The sequence below is a fragment of the Ovis canadensis genome, chromosome 1 (assembly GCF_042477335.2).
Source record: "Ovis canadensis isolate MfBH-ARS-UI-01 breed Bighorn chromosome 1, ARS-UI_OviCan_v2, whole genome shotgun sequence".
Taxonomy (NCBI): domain Eukaryota; kingdom Metazoa; phylum Chordata; class Mammalia; order Artiodactyla; family Bovidae; genus Ovis; species Ovis canadensis.
The window spans coordinates 51,046,626-51,067,755 of record NC_091245.1 but is presented as its reverse complement, the minus strand read 5'-3'; the positions used below and the strand labels follow the sequence as shown (position 1 = coordinate 51,067,755).

The following is a 21,130-nucleotide window of genomic DNA, read 5'->3' as shown; positions in this document are numbered from 1 at the left end:
TCATGTTATCTGTGAACAGAGATGTTGTCTGCATATTTTTCTTTCTTTTTTTTTTGTGTGTGTCATTCATTGCATAAGCTAGTGCTTTTCAGTACAATGTTGGGAAGTAATGGTGAGATGGGACATTTCTAGTCTTGGACTTTTTATTCGAAAAGCTTATTTTTTCCTGATCACTAATTATGATATTAGCTGTAGATTTTTTTAAAAAACAATGTTTATCAAGTTGAGGAACTTTTTTCTGTTCCTAGTATACATAGAGTTTTATCATGAAAAGGTAATGGATTGTGTCAGATGCTTTTTCTGCATCTGTTGATATAATCATGTGATTTTTCTTTTTACCTGTTGATGTGATAGATGACATTAGTTGGTTTTGAATGTTGTAGGAGTCTTGTATATCTGGAATAAATCCAGCTTGGTGTTTTTGTTGTTGTTCAGTTGCTCAGTCGTGTCTGACTCTTTGCAACCCTACGGACTGCAGCATGCCAGACTTCCCTGTCCTTCACCATTTCCCAGAGTTTGCTCAAACTCATGTCCATTGAGTCAGTGATGGCATCAACCATCTCATCCTCTGTCATCCCCTTCTCCTGCCTTCAATCTATCTTTCCCAGCATCAGGGTCTTTTGTAGTGAGTCAGCTCTTCCCATCAGGTGGCCAAAGTATTGAAGCTTCAGCTTGAGCATCAGTCCTTTCAATGAATATTCAGTAATATTGAATAATCAATATTCAATGAATATTGATTTCCTTTAGAACTGACTGGTTTGATCTCCTTGCAGTCCAAGGGCACCACAGTTCAAAAGCATCAATTCTTTGGCACTCAGCTTTCTTAGGGTCCAACTTTCACATCCATACATAACTATTGGAGAAACACTAGCTTTGACTAGACAGCCCTTTGTCAGCAAAGTAATGTCTCTGGTTTTGAATACGCTGTCTAGGTTTGTCATAATTTTCTTTCAAGGAGCCAAGAGTCTTTTAATTTCATGGCTGCAATCACCTTCCTCAGTAGTAGGTGTATGATTCTTTTTGTACATTGTTGGGTTTGATTTATTATTTTTTTTAAAGGATTTTTATATCTGTTTTCATGAGAAATACTGGTCTGTAGTTTTGTAATGTTTTTGACTAGCTTTAGTATCAGGATAATGGTGGCTCATAGAGTGAGTTAGAAAGTATTCCCTATGCTTCTGTCTTCTGAAAGAGATTGTAGAGAATTCATATAACTTCTTCCTTAGTATTCCCTATTGAACCCATCTGGGCTTGGTGTTCCTGTTTTGGAAGGTTATTGATTATTGACTCAATTTCCTTCTTTGATATACACATATTCAGAATTATTCTTGTATGAGTTTTGTCATTTTTTTTTTAAAGAATCAGTTCATTTCATCAAGGTTATCAAATTTGTGTGCATGCAGTTATTCATAGTACTGTCTGTGGGATCTGTAGTGTTTTTCCGTTTCTCATTTCTGATAGTGGTTATTTCTGTCCCTTCCACCCCCTATCTCTTTCTCTGGCTTGGCTGGAGTCTTATTAATTTTATTGATCTTGACAGAGAACCAGTTTTTAGTTTAATGGATTTTCTGTATTGATTTCCTATTTTCCATTTTGTTGATTTCCAGTCTAATTCATATTATTTATTTTCTTCTCTTTAATTTTCTCTTATTTGTCTAATGTAATATGTTTAGATTGTTACTTTTAGATATTCTTTTGCAGTATATGCATTCAGTGCTAAAAATTACCTTGAAGCACCAATTTTGCTGCATCTCACATTTTGATAAGTTGTATTTTTATTTTCATTTGGTTAAAAATATTAAACAGTTTATCATGTGATCATTTTGAGCTTTGCATTGTATATGAGTTATTTAGAAATGTGTTGTTAATGTTCACCTATTTGGGGATTTACAAGCTATCTTTCTGCTAGTGATGTCTACTTTAATTTCATGGAAATATGGAATGGACATTGTATAATTTTTTTTAAGTTTGCTAAAGTTTATTTTATGATCCAGAATGTGTTCTATCTTGACAGATGTTTCATGTGATCTTTTGGTGAGTGTATATTCGGCTCTTGTGTGATTAAGTAGTCTGTAGATATTAATTACAGTTGGTAGTGTTTTTTGAGTTCAGCCATATCCTTAACTGATTTTTCTGTCTGTTGGATCAGTCCATTTCTCTAGAGAGGTATTGAAGTCTCCTGCCATGATAGTGGATTCATCTGTTTCTACACATTTCTTTCAGTTTTGCTTCAAATAGTTTTACCCTGCTTTTAGGAGGATAAACTTTATCAATTAGTATGTCTTCTTGGAGAAATGACCCCATTGTCATTATGTAATGCCCTTCATTGGGATTCTCCAGTAGCTCAGCTGGTAAATGGCAACCCACTCCAGTATTATTGCCTGGAAAATTCCATGGTCAGAGGAGCCTGGTAGGCTACAGTCCATGGGGTCGCAAAGAGTCAGACACGACTGAGCTTTCTCATTTTCAGCTGGTAAAGAATCACCTGCAATTCTGGAAACCCTGGTTCGATTCCTGAGTTGTGAAGATTTTCTGGAGAAGGGAACAGCTACCCACTCGAGAATTCTGGCCTGGAGAATTCCATGGACTGGATAGTTCATGGGGTAATGCCCTTCATTATCTCTGCTAACTTTCCTTGCTTTGAAATCTGTCTGAAGTTAATAAAGTCACTCCTGCTTTTTTTTGATTAGTATTAGCATTTTATATCTTTCTCAATCACTTCACTTTATATGTCTTTCTCTTTAAAGTGGGCTTTGTTGTAGACAACATATAGTTGAGTCTCATCTTTTTTAAATCTCCTTTGAGAATCTCTTGTCATTTTGTCAATTTCTTGTCATCATTGCATTTTGACTACTAATGATCATTATGATTATTGCTATACTTTGATTAATACCTGTCATATTCACTACTGTTTTTTGTTTATTGCCACTGTTTTTTGGTTTCTGTTTTTGTCTTCCACACTTTTTCTGGCCTGGTGTTAATTGAGCATTGCATATGAATCCATTTTTCTCCATTATTAGTATATTTATTATAGTTCTTATTTTACTTTTTCTAGTGGTTGCCCTAAAGTTTGCAATACACTTTTATAACTAATCCAATTCCAATTTCAAGGTAGTCTGAGTACCTTATAATAAGAAAATAAACCTAATTCGTTTCTTCTGTCTCTTATTATTACTGTGATTAATTTCATATATGTAAGGACTCATAATTTCATGTGTTTGCTTTTAGTATTTTGACAAATTGGTATCTATTAGAACAGTTAAGAAGAACAAAACTAAGAAGTTTTATTTTACCTACACCTTTTTATTTCACAATGCTTTTCCTTGCTTTTTGTAGAACTGAGTTTCTGAACTACAGTATATTGCCTTTCTCTAAAGAACTTCTTTTGATATTTCTTGCCAGTTAATTTTTGTTGTTCAGTGACTAAGTCATGTCCTACTCTTTGTGACCCCATGAACTGCAGCAAACCAGGCTTCCCTTTTCTTCTCTATATCCTGGAGTTTCCTCAAGTTAATGTCCATTGGCTCAGTGATGCCATCCCACCATGTCATTCTGTGTCTCACCCTTCTTCTGCCCTCAATCTTTCCCAACATCAGGGTCTTTTTCAGTGAGTTAGTTCTTCATACTAGGTGGCCAAAGTACTGGATCTTCAGTTTTAGCATCAGTCCTTCCAATGAATATTCAGGACTGATATCCTTTAGGATTGACAGGTTTGATCTCCTTGCAGTCCAAGGGACTCTCAAGAGTCTTCTCTGGCACCACAGTTTGAAAACATCAATTCTTGGACTCAGCCTTCTTTATATTCCTACTCTCAAATTTGTACATGACTACTGGAAAAAGCCTAGCTTTGACTGTACGGACTTTTGTCGACAAAGTGATGTCTCTGCATTTTAATATGTTGTCTAGGTTTGTCATAGGTTTTCTTCCAGTGAGCAGGTGTCTTAATTTCATGGCTGCAGTTACTGTTAGCAGTGATTTTGGAACCTAGTAAAATAAAGTCTGTTACTTTTTCCAGTTTTTCCTTTCTATTTGCCATGAAGTGATGGGACCAGACACCATAATTTTTGTTTTTGAATGTTGAGCTTTAAGCCAGCTTTTTCACTGTACTTTTGCCCTCATCAAGAGGCTGTTTAGTTCCTCTTCTCTTTCTGCCATGAAAGTAGTATCATCTGAAGGTCTGAGGTTGTTGGTATTTCTCCTGGCAATCTTGATTCCAGCTTGTGATTCATCCTGCCCAGCATTTCACGTGATGTATTCTGCATAGAAGTTAACTAAGCAGGGTGACAATATATGCTCCTTTCCTAATTTTGAACCAGTCTGTTGTTCCATGTCATTTTCTAACTGTTGTTTCTTGTCTTGCATATAGGCTTCTCTGGAGGCAGGTAAGGTGGTCTGGTATTTGCATCTCTTTAAGAATTTTCCACAGTTTGTTGTGATCCACACAGTCAAAGGCTTTAGTATAGTCAGTGAAGCAGAATTCTTTTTTTTTAATTCCCTTGTTTTTTCTTTGATCCAATGGATGTTGGCAATTTCTGGCAACTTATTCTTTCAATAATGCTTGTCTGTGAAAGTAATTATTTCTCCTTCACTTTGAAAGGTATTTCAGAGGGTACAGAATTCTAGGTTAGAGAGGTTTTTCTGGAAACACTTTAAATATTTTACTCTCTTTTTGCTTGTGTGGTTCTGAGGAGAAGACAGCTATAATTCGTATCTTCTTATCTGTGTTCTTATGTTAGATATTTTATCTTCTGGTCTCTTTCCAGAATTTTTCTTTATCTTTGATTTTCTGTAGCTCTCTTAGTTTTATTTGTAGATTGTTTCAAATGACTCCTGGGTAGCAAAATCATCTTATACCTATCCCAATATTAGCATGAGTTTTTTTTTTTTTTCTGGGGCATAGAGAGGGCATGTGGTAAAGAAATAAATGAGCAGAATCAGTAACTAAATTTCAGTTTGTAAATATGCTATCTATTATGTTTTTAGAAGTATGTTAATGACCCAACTTAGAATAGTCAAACTCTGTTTCTCGAATGCTAACCAAGGTTTTTTAAGCTACAATAAATATTGCTATGCTAAATATCGCCTATATTTTTATTTTGTTCATATATATTTTTTCTGGGTATTTTATCAGTAATTTTCCTTGTTTTATATCTAACTCTGGCTCATCACAATTTAGTTTTTTTCAGGTTTATGGGTTTAGAGTCTGAGAGTATGGAATAGGAATTGAAAACTGAAATTTTCACAAAAGTTTTTTACTAACAGAAATATATTTAGCTTCCTAAATTTTAGAAAGCAAATGCATTTACAGGGGAAAAATAGCATGTCCTGATTACAAGTGAGTCTTAATTTCTTGCTCCAAATTGTATTTTATGTCATTTGAAATGAAAATGCAATTTTCAAATAATTGAATGTATTTATATTAATTTATAAACCAGCTAAATTTCATTTTCCAGAAGACAGGGAATATTTTGACTATTCAAATAACACCCCTCTTTAGTTTTTAAAGTACATTTTATCTGTGGTGCACAATTATAGCAAGTCTTCTTTAAAACAAGATAAATTCAGTAAATTTACTAGCTAAATTTAAAAAGTATTTTAAAATATAATTACTATATATGTTATGGATTTCAGTCTTCCACAGATATTCTACACTGCAAATAGTTTGCTACCATGATATATATAAAATATTGCTAACTATAATCCTTATATTTTGATTTTCAAAAAAACTTTGTTTTTCTTCTTTTATATGACTTTCTTTTATATACAGAATCTTATCAGCTCTTGTAAAAATTCTAGAATCTATTATCCAGCGTTCTACTTGTTTATAATATCATAACTAATGTTTATAAAATGTTACTGCAACACATCATCAAAACTAATATTATATTTTCTTACACTTTTAACTTAAAATAATGTATCTGTATTTCTAGCATTCAAAGTTCCAGGGAATAAGTGTGATGTCTAAAGGTCGTTGACACAGTTAACAAATAATTTATTTGAAAAATACTTAAATATTTTTATATATACTTTTTTTTTTTTACTTTTCAGCTTTTAACTTAGGTATTCATCAATCATAACCACTTATACTTTCATTATGTGTATTTTCCACCAATTTTTTAAATGGAAAAATTTCATAAAAATGGAATTTATAATTGATATAATATTTATTGTATAAAAACATGGTTTTTATAATTATCTGATTTAAAACATGATTTTTTAATTTATAATGTATGATAACTAAAAAGTTAGTATTGCAATCAATAGAAACTAGTGAAAGCTTAGTGACAGTGGTACTGATATCTTTTTATATATACATACATCTATATATATTTTTTTTTAATGTGTTCTTTATTATTTTTTAAAATTTTACTTTATTTTACTTTACAATACTGTATTGGTTTTGCCATACATTGACATGAATCTGCCACGGGTATACATGAGTTTGCAATCCTGAACCCCCCCCTCCCGTCTCCCTCCCCATATCATCTCTCTGGGTCATCCCAGTGCACCAGCCCCAAGCATCCTGTATCCTGTATCGAACCTAGACTGGCGATTTATTTCTTACATGATAGTATACATGTTTCAATGCCATTCTCCCAAATCATCCCACCCTCTCCCTCTCCCACAGAGTCCAAAGGTCTGTTCTATACATCTGTGTCTCTTGCTGTCTCGCATACAGGGTTATCATTACCATGTTTCTAAATTCCATATATATGTGTTAGTATACTGTACTGGTGTTTTTCTTTCTGGCTTACTTCGCTCTGTATAGTCGGCTCCAGTTTCATCCACCTTGAAACACAATTGATTTACAATAATATGTTAGTTTCAGGTCTATAGCACAGTGTTTCAAATATATTCTTTTTTTGATTCTTTTCCCCCTTATATTGATGCTGTCATTCAGTCACTAAATCATGTCACACTTTTCATGACCCCATCAACTACAGCATGCCATGCCTCCCGATCCTTTACCATCTACCAGAGTTTGCTCAAACTCATGTCTATGAGTTGGTGATACTATCCCAACATCTTTTCCTCTGTCACCCTCTTTTCCTCTTGCTCTTAATATTCTACTGCATCAGAGTCTTTTCCACATTATGTGGCCAGAATATTGGAGCTTCAGCTTCAGCATCAGTCCTTCCAATGAATATTCAGGGCTGATTTCCTTTAGGATTGACTGGTTTGATCTCCTTGCTGTCCAAGGGACTCTCAAGAGTATTTTCCAGCACCACAGTTTGAAAGCATCAATTCTTTGGTGCTCAACCTTCTTTATGGTCCAACTCTCACATTCATACATGACTACTGGAAAAATCGTAGCTCTAGCTATGTGAACCTTGGTTGGCAAAGTGATATCTCTGCATTTTAATATGCAGTCTAGGTTTGTCACAAGTTTTCTTCCAAGGAGCAAGCTGTTTTTTAATTTCATGGCTATAGTTACTGTCTGAAGTAATTTTGGAGCCCATGAAAATAAAGTCTGCCACTATTCCACTATTTTCCCCTTATAGTTTAGTAGAAAACATTGAGTATAGTACTCTGTGCTGTACAGTAGGTCCTTGTTGATTATCTATTTTAGAGTAATGTTTATATGTTAATCCCAACATCCCAATTTATCCCTCCCCCACCCTTTTCCTCTTTGTTAACCATAAGTTTGTTTTCTGTATCTTTTGGTGTGTTTCTGTTTTGTAAATAAGTTCATTTGATATTGATTACTTTTTAATTACAGAGCTTCTTTGAAACTGTAACTAGATGCAGATGCTTTCTCTGTTGTATATCTATACTTAAATTTGCCTTTTAAACATATTTGACATTAATATTATACACATTTGAACTTACTAATATTATTGTTTGAACTTTATATACACATTTGTATATATGTTTAGCAATATAATTTTAAAATGATTAAAGTCTAAAAGGAATTGAAGACGACTTCTTAAATTTTCGTATTTAAAATTAGCAGCACTTGTTACATAGGCTTTTAACTTGGTAAAGTAGGAGCTATCAATTGTAGTACCTACTGAGGTACAGTTGATATATAGCATTATGTTAGTTTCAAGTATAAAAATAATGATTTAATACTTGTATATATTGAAAAATTATCATAACAATAAGTCCAGTTAATATCTATCACCATACCATTCAAAATATTTTTTGTTTTTGGAGAAAACTTTTAGGGTATAATCTATTAACAACTTCCAAAGTAAAACAGTATTATTAACTATAATCGCCATGCTGTATATTATTCCTGTGACTTATTTATTTCATAAATGGAAATTAGTACCTTTTGAACCCTTTACTCTATTTGCCAAACTTGTACTATCCACCTATGGGAACACCAATCTTATCTGTATTTATGAGCCAGTTTTTCATTTTTACTTTTTTTTTAAGACTGCATGTATAACTAAGATCATACAGTATTTGTCTTCCTCTGACTTATTTCACTTGCCATAATAGCTTCAAGTTCCTTTCTTGTTCTCACAAATGACAAATTTCATTCATTTTTATGGCTGAATAATATTCCATTGTACCACACACACATACATCCCACATCTTCTTTATCCATTCATTCATCACAAGACACATAGGCTGTTTCCATGTCTTTGCTCTTTAAATAATGCTACAGTGAAAAAGGGGGGCGTCTAGATATTTTTTCAAGATTGTGTTTCTGTTTCTCTAGAGAAGTACCTTGAGGTAAAATTGCTAGATCATATGGTTTTTCTATGTTTAGTGTTTTTGAGGAACCTCCCTACTCTTTTCCAGATTGTAGCAGTTTACATTTCTACAAACAGTGCACAAGGATTCCCTTTTCTCCACGTCCTTGCCAACCCTGGTTATTTCCTTTGATAACAATTTTGATGGGTGTGAGGTGATACCACTTTCTGGTTTTGATTTGGATTTCCCTGGTGATTGGTGATGTTGAGCATCCTTTCATATACTTGTTAGCCAACTCTATGTCTTCTTTGGGAAAATATCTATTCAAATCTTCTACTCATTTTTTATTGGAATTATTTTTTGCTGTCGAGCTGTATGATTATGTACGTTGACTGTTAATCCCTCATCAGATATATGATTTGCAAATATCCAATAGGTTGTCTTTTCATTTTGTTGATGGTTTTCTTTGCTGTACAGAATATTTTTAATTTGATGTATTTCTCTTTTTTTATTTTTTTGCCTTTTTTGTCTTTGCTTTTGGTGTTCAGTTCATTTCAATCGCTCAGTCGTGTCTGATGCTTTACGACCCCATGGACTGCTGTGTGCCAGGCTTCCCTGTCCACCACCAACTCCCAGAGCTTGCTCAAGCTCATTTCCATTGAGTCAGTGATGCCATCCAACCATCTTATCCTCTGTCTTTTGATGTTAGATCTGAATATTATCACCAAGATCAGTGTTAAGGAATCTGCCTCATATATTTTCTTCAAGGAGTTATATGATTTCAGGTATTACTTTTAAGGCTCTAATCCATTTTCAGTTTATTTTTGTGTATAATGTAAAATACTGCTCAAGTTTCATTCTTTGGCTTGTGTCTGTGCAGTTTTCTCATCACTATATAGTGAAGAGACTTTTTTCTCATTGTATATTATTTTGTTCTTTGTTCTAAGCCAATTGACTATGTATGAATGGTTTTGTTTCTGCACTATCTACTCTGTTCCGTTGATCTATGTGTTTGTTTTTAATGCCAGTACTATACTGTTTTCATTACTATAGCTTTGTAATACAGTTTGAATTAGGGAGTATGATGGCTTCAACTTTGTTCTTTTTTCTCAATACTTTTTGGCTATTTGGGGTCTTTTGTGGTTTCATCCAGATATTAGGATCTGTGAAAAATGCCATTGGAATTTTGATAAGGTTGTTATTGCAACAATCTGCTGGACATGAATTTGAGCAAGCTCCAGGAGTTGGTGATAGACAGGAAAGCCTGGCATGCTGCAGTCCATGGGGTCCCAAAGAGCCGGACTCGACTGATCGACTGAACTGAACTGATACTGAACTGTAGATAACACTGAGTATCTACATGGATATTTCAACATTATTAATTCTTGCACTCCATGATCACAGAATATCTTTCTTGTCTTCTTCAATTTCTGTCATTAATGTGTTTACTTTTTAGTGGATAGGGTTTTAACTTCCTCAGTAATATTTACTCCTATGTGTTTTATTCTTTTGAGACAATTATAAATGCAATTGATTCTGTTTCTGGTAAGTTACTATTAATGTACAAAAATGCATCAGATTTTTATGTATTGAGTCTGTATCCTATAATGTTACTGATACTTTAACAAACTTTAACAGTTTGTGGTGTGTGTGTATGTTAAATCCTCATGATTTTCTATATGTAACATGTTGTCATTTGCAGATGGTAACAGTTTTCCTTCTTTTTTTTTTTTTTCAATTTTAGTACCTTTTACCTCTTATTCTTGCCTCAGTGTTCTGATTAAGACTTCCAAAAGTATGATGAGTAAAAGTGCTAAGAGTGGGCATCCTTGTGTTGTTTCTATTCTTGAGGTAAAAGCTTTCAGCTTTTCAGCATTGAGTATGATGTTAGCTGTGAGCTTGTAGCTTATGGCCTTTATTATGTTGAAGTATGTTCTGTCTATACCAAGTTTGAGAGTTTTTATCATAAACTGATGTTGAATTTTGTCAAATGCGTTTTCTGCATCTATTGAGATGATCATATAATTTGTATTGTTCAGTTTGTTAATGTGGTATATCACATGGACTGATTCATGGATGTTGAACCATCCTTGCTTCTCTGGAATAAATCTCACCTAATATGGTATATAATCCTTTTAAAGTTTTGTTCAGTTCTGTTTGATAATTTTTTGTTGAGTGTTTATATATATATATATGTTTGTAAGGGATATTGATGTATATTACATTTTTCTGTAATATCTTGTTTTATTTAAGGTGGTACAGTCATGCTGGCCTCATAAAATGAGTTTCAGAACATTCCATTATCTTCTATACTTTGGAAGAATTTGAGAAGAATTTATATTAATTCTTCATTGAATGTTTAAGGATTCACCTCAATCATTTTACTTTTATTCTACATTTGTCTTTATGTAAAAAGTGGCTTTCCTGTGAACAACAGCATATAGTTGAACTACTTTCTGATCCACTCTAAGTTTGATCCACTCTGTCTTTTTTTGATGCTTACACTGTTGAAATTTAAAGTGATTAATTACATAGTTGGATTAATATCTATATTTGTTAATCTATCTATTTGTTGTTTTTGGTACACAAATAGCCTTCTTCTTTTCTGCCTTTTATGATTTTCAATAGAACATTGTATATGATTCTGTTTTCTATCTTTTTCTAGCATATCCATTTTACTTAAAAAAATTATTTTAAACCATTTCCCTAGAGATATCAAAAATTCCAATTCAGTCTCAATTAACACTATACTACTTCATCTATGGCATAAATATTTTATAAATATATACCTAATTCCTCTGTCATTTCCTTGTATCCTTACTATTATTCATTTATACATAAACATAGTTACTGATACAAAAATGTGCAGTTGACTTTTGAACAACATGATTATGAACTGTTGGGTCCGTTTCTATGCTTTTTTTTTTTTTTTTTCCAGTAAATGTTCAGCTCAGTTCAGTCGCTCAGTCATGTCCAACTCTTTGCGACCTTGTAAATCGCAGCATGCCAGGCCTCCCTGTCCATCACCATCTCCTGGAGTTCACTCAAACTCACGTCCATCCAGTCAGTGATGCCATCCAGCCATCTCATCCTATGTTGTCCCCTTTCCTCCTGCCCCCAATCCCTCCCAGCATCAGTCTTTTCCAATGAGTCCAATCTTCGCATGAGGTGGCCAAAGTACTGGAATTTTCAGCTTTAGCATCATTCCTTCCAAAGAACACCCAGGGCTGATCTCCTTTAGAATGGACTGGTTGGATCTCCTTGCAGTCCAAGGGACTCTCAAGAGTCTTCTCCAACACGACAGTTCAAAAGATTCAATTCTTCAGTGCTCAGCTTTCTTCACAGTCCAACTCTCACATCCATACGTAACCACTAGAAAAACCATAGCCTTGACTAGATGGACCTTTGTTGGCAAAGTAATGTCTCTGCTTTTCTATATTTACACAATCTGTGGTTGATTGAAACTGGACATGGAACAACAGAGTGGTTCCAAATAGGAAAAGGAGTATGTCAAGGTGGTATATTGTCACCCTGCTTATTTAACTTATATACAGAGTACATCATGAGAAACACTGGGCTGGAGGAAGTACCAGCTGGAATCAGGATTGCCAGGAGAAATATCAATAACCTCAGATATACAGATACCACCCTTATGGCAGAAAGTGAAGAAGAAGAACTAAAGAGCCTCTTGATGAAAGTGTAAGAGGAGAGTGAAAAAGTTGGCTTAAAACTCAACATTCAGAAAACTAAGATCATGGCATCCAGTCCCATCACTTCATGGCAAATAGATGGGGAAACGGTGGAAACAGTGGCTAACTTTATTTTTCTGGGCTCCAAACTCACTGCAGATGGTGATTGCAGCCATGAAATTAAAAGCCACTTACTCCTTGGAAGGAAAGTTATGACCAACCTAGACAGCATATTCAAAAGCAGAGACATTACTTTGCCAACAAAAGTCCATCTAGTCAAGGCTGTGGTTTTTCCAGTGGTCAGGTATGGATATGAGTGTTGGACTATAAAGAAAGCTGAGTGCTGAAGAATTGATGGTTTTGAACTGTGGTGTTGGAGAAGACTCTTGAGAGTCCCTTGGACTGCGAGGAGATCCAACCAGTCCATTCTAAAGGAGATCAGTCCTGGGTGTTCATTGGAAGGACTGATGTTGAAGCTGAAACTCCAATACTTTGGCCACCTGATATGAAGAGCTGACTCATTTGAAAAGACCTTGATGCTTGGAAAGATTGAGGGCAAGAGGAGAAGCAGACGACAGAGGATGAGATGGTTGGATGGCATCACCGACTCAATGGACATGGGTTTGAGTGGACTCCAGGAATTGGTGATGGACAGGGTTCCTGGTGTGCTGCAATTCATGAGGTCGTAAAAGTCGGACATGACTGAGTGACTGAACTGAACGGAACTGAAGCCAAAGATGCAGATCCTCAGATAGTTGTGTGGAGGGCTGATTTTGTGACTTGAGCATTCATGGATTTTGTTATCTGCGGTGGATTTTGGAACCAATTTTCTGTGGCTACTGAGAGACAAATGACTTTTAACTGTGTGAGTGTTTTCACCCCTGCCTCCAGCCGCGTTGTAGAAGCATCAGCTGTACATAGGTATGAGTATATAATCAAATACATTTTTACTATTAATATTTGAATGAACTTTTATCTGTTATATATACTAAAAATAAGAAAAATAAGAGAGTCTTATTTTACCTTCAGTTGTTCCTGCCCCAGAGTTCTTACTTTTTTTTACATAGATCTGAGCTTCTGAACTGTACTATTTTCTTTCTCTCTAAAGAACAAATCTTTTAAGGCAGGTCTGCTGACAGGAATTTTCTTGTTTTTGTCTGTAATTCTTTTTTCTCATTTACTTTTTTAGAATAATTTCACAAGGTATAGATTTCTTCCTCTCAACACTTCAGTCCACTATCCTCTTGTTAGCCTGGTTTCTTAGGGAAAGTTAGATAAAATTCTTATTTTTTCCTTTCTATGAACAAAGGGTTTTCTTCCTATGGCATCTTTCACATTTCTTTCTGTATCCTTCATGAAATTTAAAAATGGTATGTCTAGTTATATATATATATATATATTTTAATCTCTTTCTTGCTTGGTGTTTTCTGCTTCCTTGTCATTGGGTTGTATCTAACATTAATTTACATAAACTCACCAGTATTATTTCTTCAGTATATTTTTATGTTCCTTTCTCCTTTAGCACTTTCTTCTCATTCTGGTATTTCATGTATGCGTATTGAATGCTTTCTGTAATTATCCCACAGTTTTGGGTTATTCTGGTCTGCTTTTCTCAGTCTTAGTTTTGTTTACTTTTCAGTTTTTGATGTTTCTATTGACATATTTTCAAGCTCAGAGATTCTCTTGTCAGCCACTCAGCCATATCCCATCTACTAAACGAGCCCTTAAAAGGCATCTATCAATTCTGTGATAGTATTTTGTATCTCTAGCATCTCTGTATTATTTCTATCTCTCTGCCTTATACTATCCATCTGTTCTTGTTTATGATCTTCTTTTTGTTCATTCAGTTGATTAGCATATAAATCTTCTATGTTTTAAATTTCTAGTCTGGTATTTTCAACATCTTTGCCAAGGCTGATTCTAGTTCTTATGCTTACTCTGTGTTTTTGTCTTTTAGTATAGTATATCTTGCAATTTTTTTGTTGAAAGACAGACATGATGTACTTGTGAAAGGAACTCGTAAAATAATGCTGTTGTGTAGTGACGAGGTGTGGGTAGAAAGAAGTATTCTACAGTTATATCATTAAGTCTTAGTCTTTCAGTGAGCCTGTGCCATTGAGTTGTGGATTTCACATGTATTTCTTAGTTTTCCTACCTCTTAGGTGGGCAAGAGGGTAAGAGTGGTCTAGAGTTGAATATTCCCCTTCCTCTAAATGAATGCTAGAGGGGGATGGAATTGAGTATTTTTCTTCTTCCATGAGACTTTAATAAAATCTCAATCATGTAAGGTCCATTCAACAGTTTTCTTTGAGGACAGGCCTTATTAAGAGCAGAATGCTCTGGTGTATTTGAGAATTATTTATTTTCTCCCCCGTTTTGAAAGCATAAATGGATTTTTCTCCAGTGTTCACTTTGAGGATGTGTGAGAGCTCCTAGGTATTAATCTCACAAAAGCAAGTAGGGTTCCCATCATTGACTCCTGGAGTTTTTAATCTCCTATCAATACAGTTCAGTCATTCAGTCATGTCTGACTCTTTGCAATCCCATGAACCACAGCATGCTAGGCCTCCCTGTCCATCACCAACTTCTTGAGTCCACCCAAACCCATGTCCATTGAGTCGGTGATGCCATCCAACCATCTCATCCTCTGTTATCCCCTTCTCCTTCTGCCCTCAATCTTTCCAAGCATCAGGGTCTTTTCAAATGAGTCAGCTCTTCATATCAGGTGGCCAAAGTATTGGAGTTTCAGCTTCAACATCAGTCCTTCCAATGAACACCCAGGACTGATCTCCTTTAGGATGGACTGGTTGGATCTCCTTGCAGTCCAAGGGACTCTCAAGAGTCTTCTCCAATACCACAGTTCAAAACCATCAATTCTTTGCTGCTCAGCTTTCTTTATAGTCCAACACTCACATCCATACATGACCACTGGAAAAACCATAGCCTGGACTAGACAGACCTCTGTTGGCAAAGTAATGTCTCTGCTTTTGAATATGCTGTCTAGGTTGGTCATAACTTTCCTTCCAAGGAGTAAGTGTCTTTTAATTTCATGGCTGCAATCACCATCTGCAGTGATTTTGGAGCCCAGAAAAATAAAGTCAGTTACTGATTCCCCATCTATTTGCCATGAAGTGATGGGAGCGGATGCCATGATCTTCGTTTTCTGAATGTTGAGTTTTAAGCCAACTTTTTCACTCTCCTCTTACACTTTCATCAAGAGGCTCTTTAGTTCTTCTTCATTTTCTGCCATAAGGGTGATGTCATCTGCATATCTGAGGTTATTGATATTTCTCCTGACAATCTTGATTCCAGCTTGTGCTTCCTCCAGGCCAGCATTTCACATGATGTACTCTGCATTTAAGTTAAATAGGGTGACAATATACCGCCTTGACATACTCCTTTTTCTATTTGGAACTAGTGTGTTGTTCCATGTCCAAGGGAACATTTCATGCAAAGATGGGCTCAGTAAAGGACAGAAATGGCATAGACCTAACAGAAGCAGAAGATACTAAGAAGAGGTGGCAAGAATACATAGAAGAACTGTACAAAAAATATCTTCATGACCCAGATAATCATGATATGTGATCACTCACACTTACCTAGGACCAGACAACCTGGAATGTGAAGTCAAGTCGGCCTTAGGAATCATGACTACAAACAAAGCAGTGGAGATGATGGAATTCCAGTTGAGCTATTTCAGATCCTAAAAGATGATGCTGTGAAAGTGCTGCACTCAGTATGTCAACAAATTTGGAAAACTCAGCAGTGGCCACAGGACTGGAAAAGGTCAGTAGTCACTCCAATCCCCAAAAAAGGCAATATCAAAGAATGCTCAGACTACCTCACAGTTGCATTCATCTCACATGCTGGTAAAGTAATGCTCAAAATTCTCCAAGCCAGCCTTCAGCAATTCTTGAACCGTGAACTTCCAGATTTCAAGCTGGTTTTAGAAAAGACAGAGGAACCAAAGATCAAATTGCCAACATCTGCTGGATCATCGAAAAGGCAAGCGAGTTCCAGAAAAACAGCTGTTTGTGCTTTATTGACTATGCCAAAGCCTTTGACTGTGTGGATCATAATAAACTGTGGAAAATTCTGAAGGAGATGGGAATACCAGACCACCTGACCTACCTCTTAAGAAACCTGTATGCAGGTCAGGAAGCAACAGTTTGAATTGGATATGGAACAACAGTCTGGTTCCAAATAGTAAAAGGAGTACGTCGAGGCTGTGTAATGTCAATACAGAGCATGTCGTAACTTGTCAGTTATAGGTTTTCCTATTGGGAGATACTGTTTTCTTGAGAGACCTTTGCGGGTGAATTTCCACTCCCACAGGTTCTGAATCTCTATATCTGCCTACCTGTCTCTGATTTTGGGGGTATTGATTTTCCCTGTGACCTCCCTTCTTTGATGAATCTAAGAAGACTTGTTGATTTTTCAGTTAATTGTCCTGCTTTTACTTGCTAAGATGGGGTGACACCTTCCAAGCTCCTTACATGAAGGACTGAAAACCAGAAGTGCCCTCACTTACTTTTTGAATAGACATTCTATCTTGAATTGTTAATTCAACTAGATATTTGCTTTATAAGTAATATTCATCTTATAGTGCTTGCTATGTGCCAGACATTGTTCTAAAGCCTTTATGCAGACTCGTTTAGTCTTCATAACAATCATTTCCATCAAATACTGTTACTATCCACATTTTATAGATAAGGAAATTGAGGCACATAATTTTGATACATATGAAACAGAAGATACTTAACTTGCCCAAGGTCACCAAGGTCAGAACAACTTTTATTTTTGTCTTTATTTAACTCCCTTAAAGCTGGTTCAAACCATCAAAATAACTTCCTCTGAGCAATAGAATGTCAAAGAGTTAAAGCTGTGCAAGTTCGACATAAACATTTAGAAGGCCTGACATATTCTATGTTTATACTTTTTGGAGCCCTGATTCAACCATATAAAAACCTTGCTTCCTTATTATCAGAGACAGATGAATATACATGTGAGAAGATGACATCATGAGTACTGCTGTAGTTAGAGAAGCCTTGGTATAGTATGGTGAGAGAGACCCATACATCCCAGCATCCTAGCAAAACCTACCTTCCTGCTGTCCTTGCCAATGTTTCACATATGTAAATTAGCCACCTTGGAGGTATTTGAATGAGTCCCACAAGATTGACTCTCAGGTCAACATCACTTGGAAAAGAACTGCCATTTTACTAAGTCAACCCACAGATCTAAGAAAGAATAAATGTTGATTTTTTTTAAACACAGTAGGTTTTGGGTGCTTTATTACACAGTGGAAATATATGAAAAAAATGTGCACTTTAAAAAAAGACATTGGATATTGGTTGTAGAGAATTCAAACTGAGGGATTTCAAAGAATTAACATTTTAATCTAAATCAGCTAAACACATTAGGAATCTTTACTTTCAGGTTTATTGTGATATAATTGATATATAACATTATACAAGTTTAATATATACAATATGATAATTTGATACACATGTACATATACTTCATGGGAAATAGATGGGAAACAGTGGAAACAGTGTCAGACTTTATTTTGGGGGGCTCCAAAATCACTGCAGATGGTGACTGCAGCCAAGAAATTAAAAGACTCTTACTCCTTGGAAGAAAAGTTATGACCATCCTGGATAGCATATTCAAAAGCAGAGACATTACTTGGCCAACTAAGGTCCATCTAGTCCAGGCTATGGTTTTTCCACTAGTCATGTATGGATGTGAGAGTTGGACTGTGAAGAAGACTGAGTGCCAAAGAATTGATGTGGTTGAACTGTGCTGTTGGAGAAGACTCTTGAGAGTCCCTTGGACTGCAAGGAGATCCAACCAGTCCATTCTGAAGGAGATCAGCCCTGGGATTTCTTTGGAAGGAATGATGCTAAAGCTGAAGCTCCAGTACTTTGGCCACCTCATGCGAACAGTTGACTCATTGGAAAAGACTTTGATGATGGGAGGGATTGGGGGAAGGAGGAGAAGGGGACGACAGAGGATGAGATGGCTGGATGGCATCACTGACTCAATGGACGTGAGTCTGAGTGAACTCTAGGAGTTGGTGATGGACAGGGAGGCCTGGCGTGCTGCGATTCGTGGGGTCGCAAAGAGTCGGACACGACTGAGCGACTGAGCTGAACTGAACTGATACATTGCAAAATGATTACCATGGTAAGGTTCGTTAACACACCTATCACGTCATTACCTGTTTTTTTGTTTGTTTGCTTGTTTATTGGGTACGAGGACATTTAGGACCTACTCTCTAAGTGACTAAGTATACAGTATAGTTTTTTTAAACTATAGTCATGGTGTTGTAGGCTTCCCAGGTGGTACTGGTGGTAAAGAATCTGCTTACTATTGCAGGAGGCATAAGAGACAGCAGTTTGATCCTTAGGTCAGGAAGATCCCCTAGAGGAGGGCCTGACAACCCACTCAAGTATTCTTGCCTGGAGAATCCTTGTGGACACAGGAGCCTGGAGGGGGACAGTCTACAGGGTCACAAAGAGTCAGACACGACTGAAGCAACCTAACACGCCCTTGTGGTGTTCTACATTGTATCCCCCAAACTTGTTCATTTTATAACTGGAGTTTTGTTCCCTTTGTCTTAACATCTTCCCATTTCTCGCACCCCATTTTGGCCACAGCTGGCAACCACCAATTTAATTTCTATTTGAATAAAGTTTAACTGTTTTAGATTCTACATTAAGCAAGATAATATAGTATTTGTCTTTCTCTGTTGACTTATTTCACTTAATATAAAGTCCTCAAGTTTCATTTATATTGTAGAAAATGGATAAGGAGGGGTTACGGATAAATTGGGAGATTTAGACTGACATAAACACACTACTGCATATAAAATAGATAACTAAGAACCTGCACGGGGAGCTCTACTCAATACTCTGCAATGGCTTATATGGGAAAAGAATCTTAAAAAAATGGGTGGTTATGTGTATTTGTATAACTGATGCAGTTTTCTGTATGCCGATAATACAACATTGTAAATCAGCTATACTCCAATAAAAATTTAAGAAAAACTCAAAAATGCTTTGGGATGGAAGATTCTTAAGATTAAGATTTCTAAGATTCTTACTCTTAGAAAATATTATTTTCAGACACATTTATTTGAGAAAAACTCAAAATTTCTCATTTTTCTTAGATGTTTCATGGAACAATCATAGAAGAGCTAACCAATCACAGAGAATGGAGTCACTATAATGAAAATATAATAGAAGATCAAAAAGATTTTGTTTTTGTGAAGTTCAGTGGCCTTCATTTAAAATCTATGGAAAATCTTCAATCTTGTATCTCTCTTAGAGTATGCATCTTCTCAAACAATTTTATTACAGATATTCGTCCACTTCAGAGTTGCATGAAATTAATCAAACTTGATCTCCATGGAAATCAGGTAAGCAATAGTCATTTCACTTGTTTGCATATAAATGAAGCTGATATCTAATAAGTTCGTAGGTTATCTATACACAGTATTTCTCCCAGGTAGTCTTTTTGTGTGAAATATAAATAATTCGGAACTAAATAAAAAAAAATAAACACAAATATAAGCAAACACTTAAATTAACCATTTAATAAACATTTTAAATATAATCAAACATTTGTAATTTAAAATATGTAAACCCAACAGTGTGTGATTTGGTTTATTTTGCTTCTTAAATCCATAGTCTTAAGACTACTTCTTGACTGCTTAATTTTTTTTAATGATATGTACTAGACATACAGCATTATATTAATTTCAAGTATACAACATAATGATTCAGCATTTGTTTATATTGCAAAATGATCACAATAAGTCAAGTTAGCATCCTTCCCTAAAAAATTAAAATTTTTCCCTCATGATGAGAACTTTTATTATTATTATCTATTTTCTTAACAACTTACAAATATATAATCCTATAGTATTAACTATACTCACCCTGCTGAATATTATTGAATATATCCCCAGGACTCATTTATCTTATAACTGAAAATTTGTATCTTTTTAGCACCTTCACATTTCCCCCACCACCTCTGCCTCTGAATCACTGATAGTTCTCTGTAAGAGGTTTTTTTTTTTTTTCTTTCAGATTCCAACAGAGTGTGATCACATGGTACTTGTTTTTCTCTCTTATTTCATTTAGTGTAATACCCTGAAAGTACACCATGTTGTTTCAAATGGCGTGATTTCATTCTTTTTTTATGAGTCAGTAATATTACACTGGATGTGTATATCACATTTTCTTTACTTACTCTTCCATAGACAGCAGGAGACAGACATTTTGGTTGCTTTCATGTCTTGGCTATTATAAATAATACTGCAGTGAACATGGGAGTGTATGTGTCTATTTGAGCTAGTATTTTCACTTCCTTGTAATACATTTCCAGAAATAGAATTGCTGGGTCATATGGAAGCTTTACTTTGAATTTTTTGAGGAACCCCTCCTGTTTACCTAGTGACTACACCAATTTACAATCCTCCAAACATTGCACAGGTTCCCTGTTCTCCACATCCTTGCCAACACTTTATTTTTTGTCTCTTTGATAATAGCTATTCTCACAGGCATGAGAATGGTCCCGTGGTTTCAATATGCATTTCCCTGATGATTGGTGATGCTGAGTAACTTTTGATGTACCTGCTGGCCACCGGTATGTCTTATTTGGAAAAAACATTGTCTTAGATCCTCTGCCTATTTTTTAGTTGGATTTTTTTTCCTATTGTTGTATGAGTTCTTTATGGTTTTTTGATGTTAGCCTCATCTCAGATGTGATTTGCAAATATTTTCGCC

At 35.4% G+C, this 21,130-nt stretch overlaps 1 protein-coding gene across 5 annotated transcripts in view; it reads left to right on the top strand.

The window, feature by feature from the left end:
* The window catches only part of LRRIQ3 (leucine rich repeats and IQ motif containing 3), a 198,738-nt gene that overhangs the window by 7,268 nt on the left and 170,340 nt on the right, over positions 1-21,130 (top strand). For 4 of the 5 annotated variants that reach the window (XM_069594697.1, XM_070292099.1, XM_070292159.1 and 1 more), the window contains exon 2: positions 19,510-19,758. In XM_069594697.1, the coding sequence (XP_069450798.1) occupies positions 19,510-19,758 (249 nt within the window). Of the gene's footprint in view, positions 1-19,509; positions 19,759-20,899; positions 20,991-21,130 lie in introns of those variants that run through there. The other variant, XM_069594703.1, reaches the window with a different exon arrangement.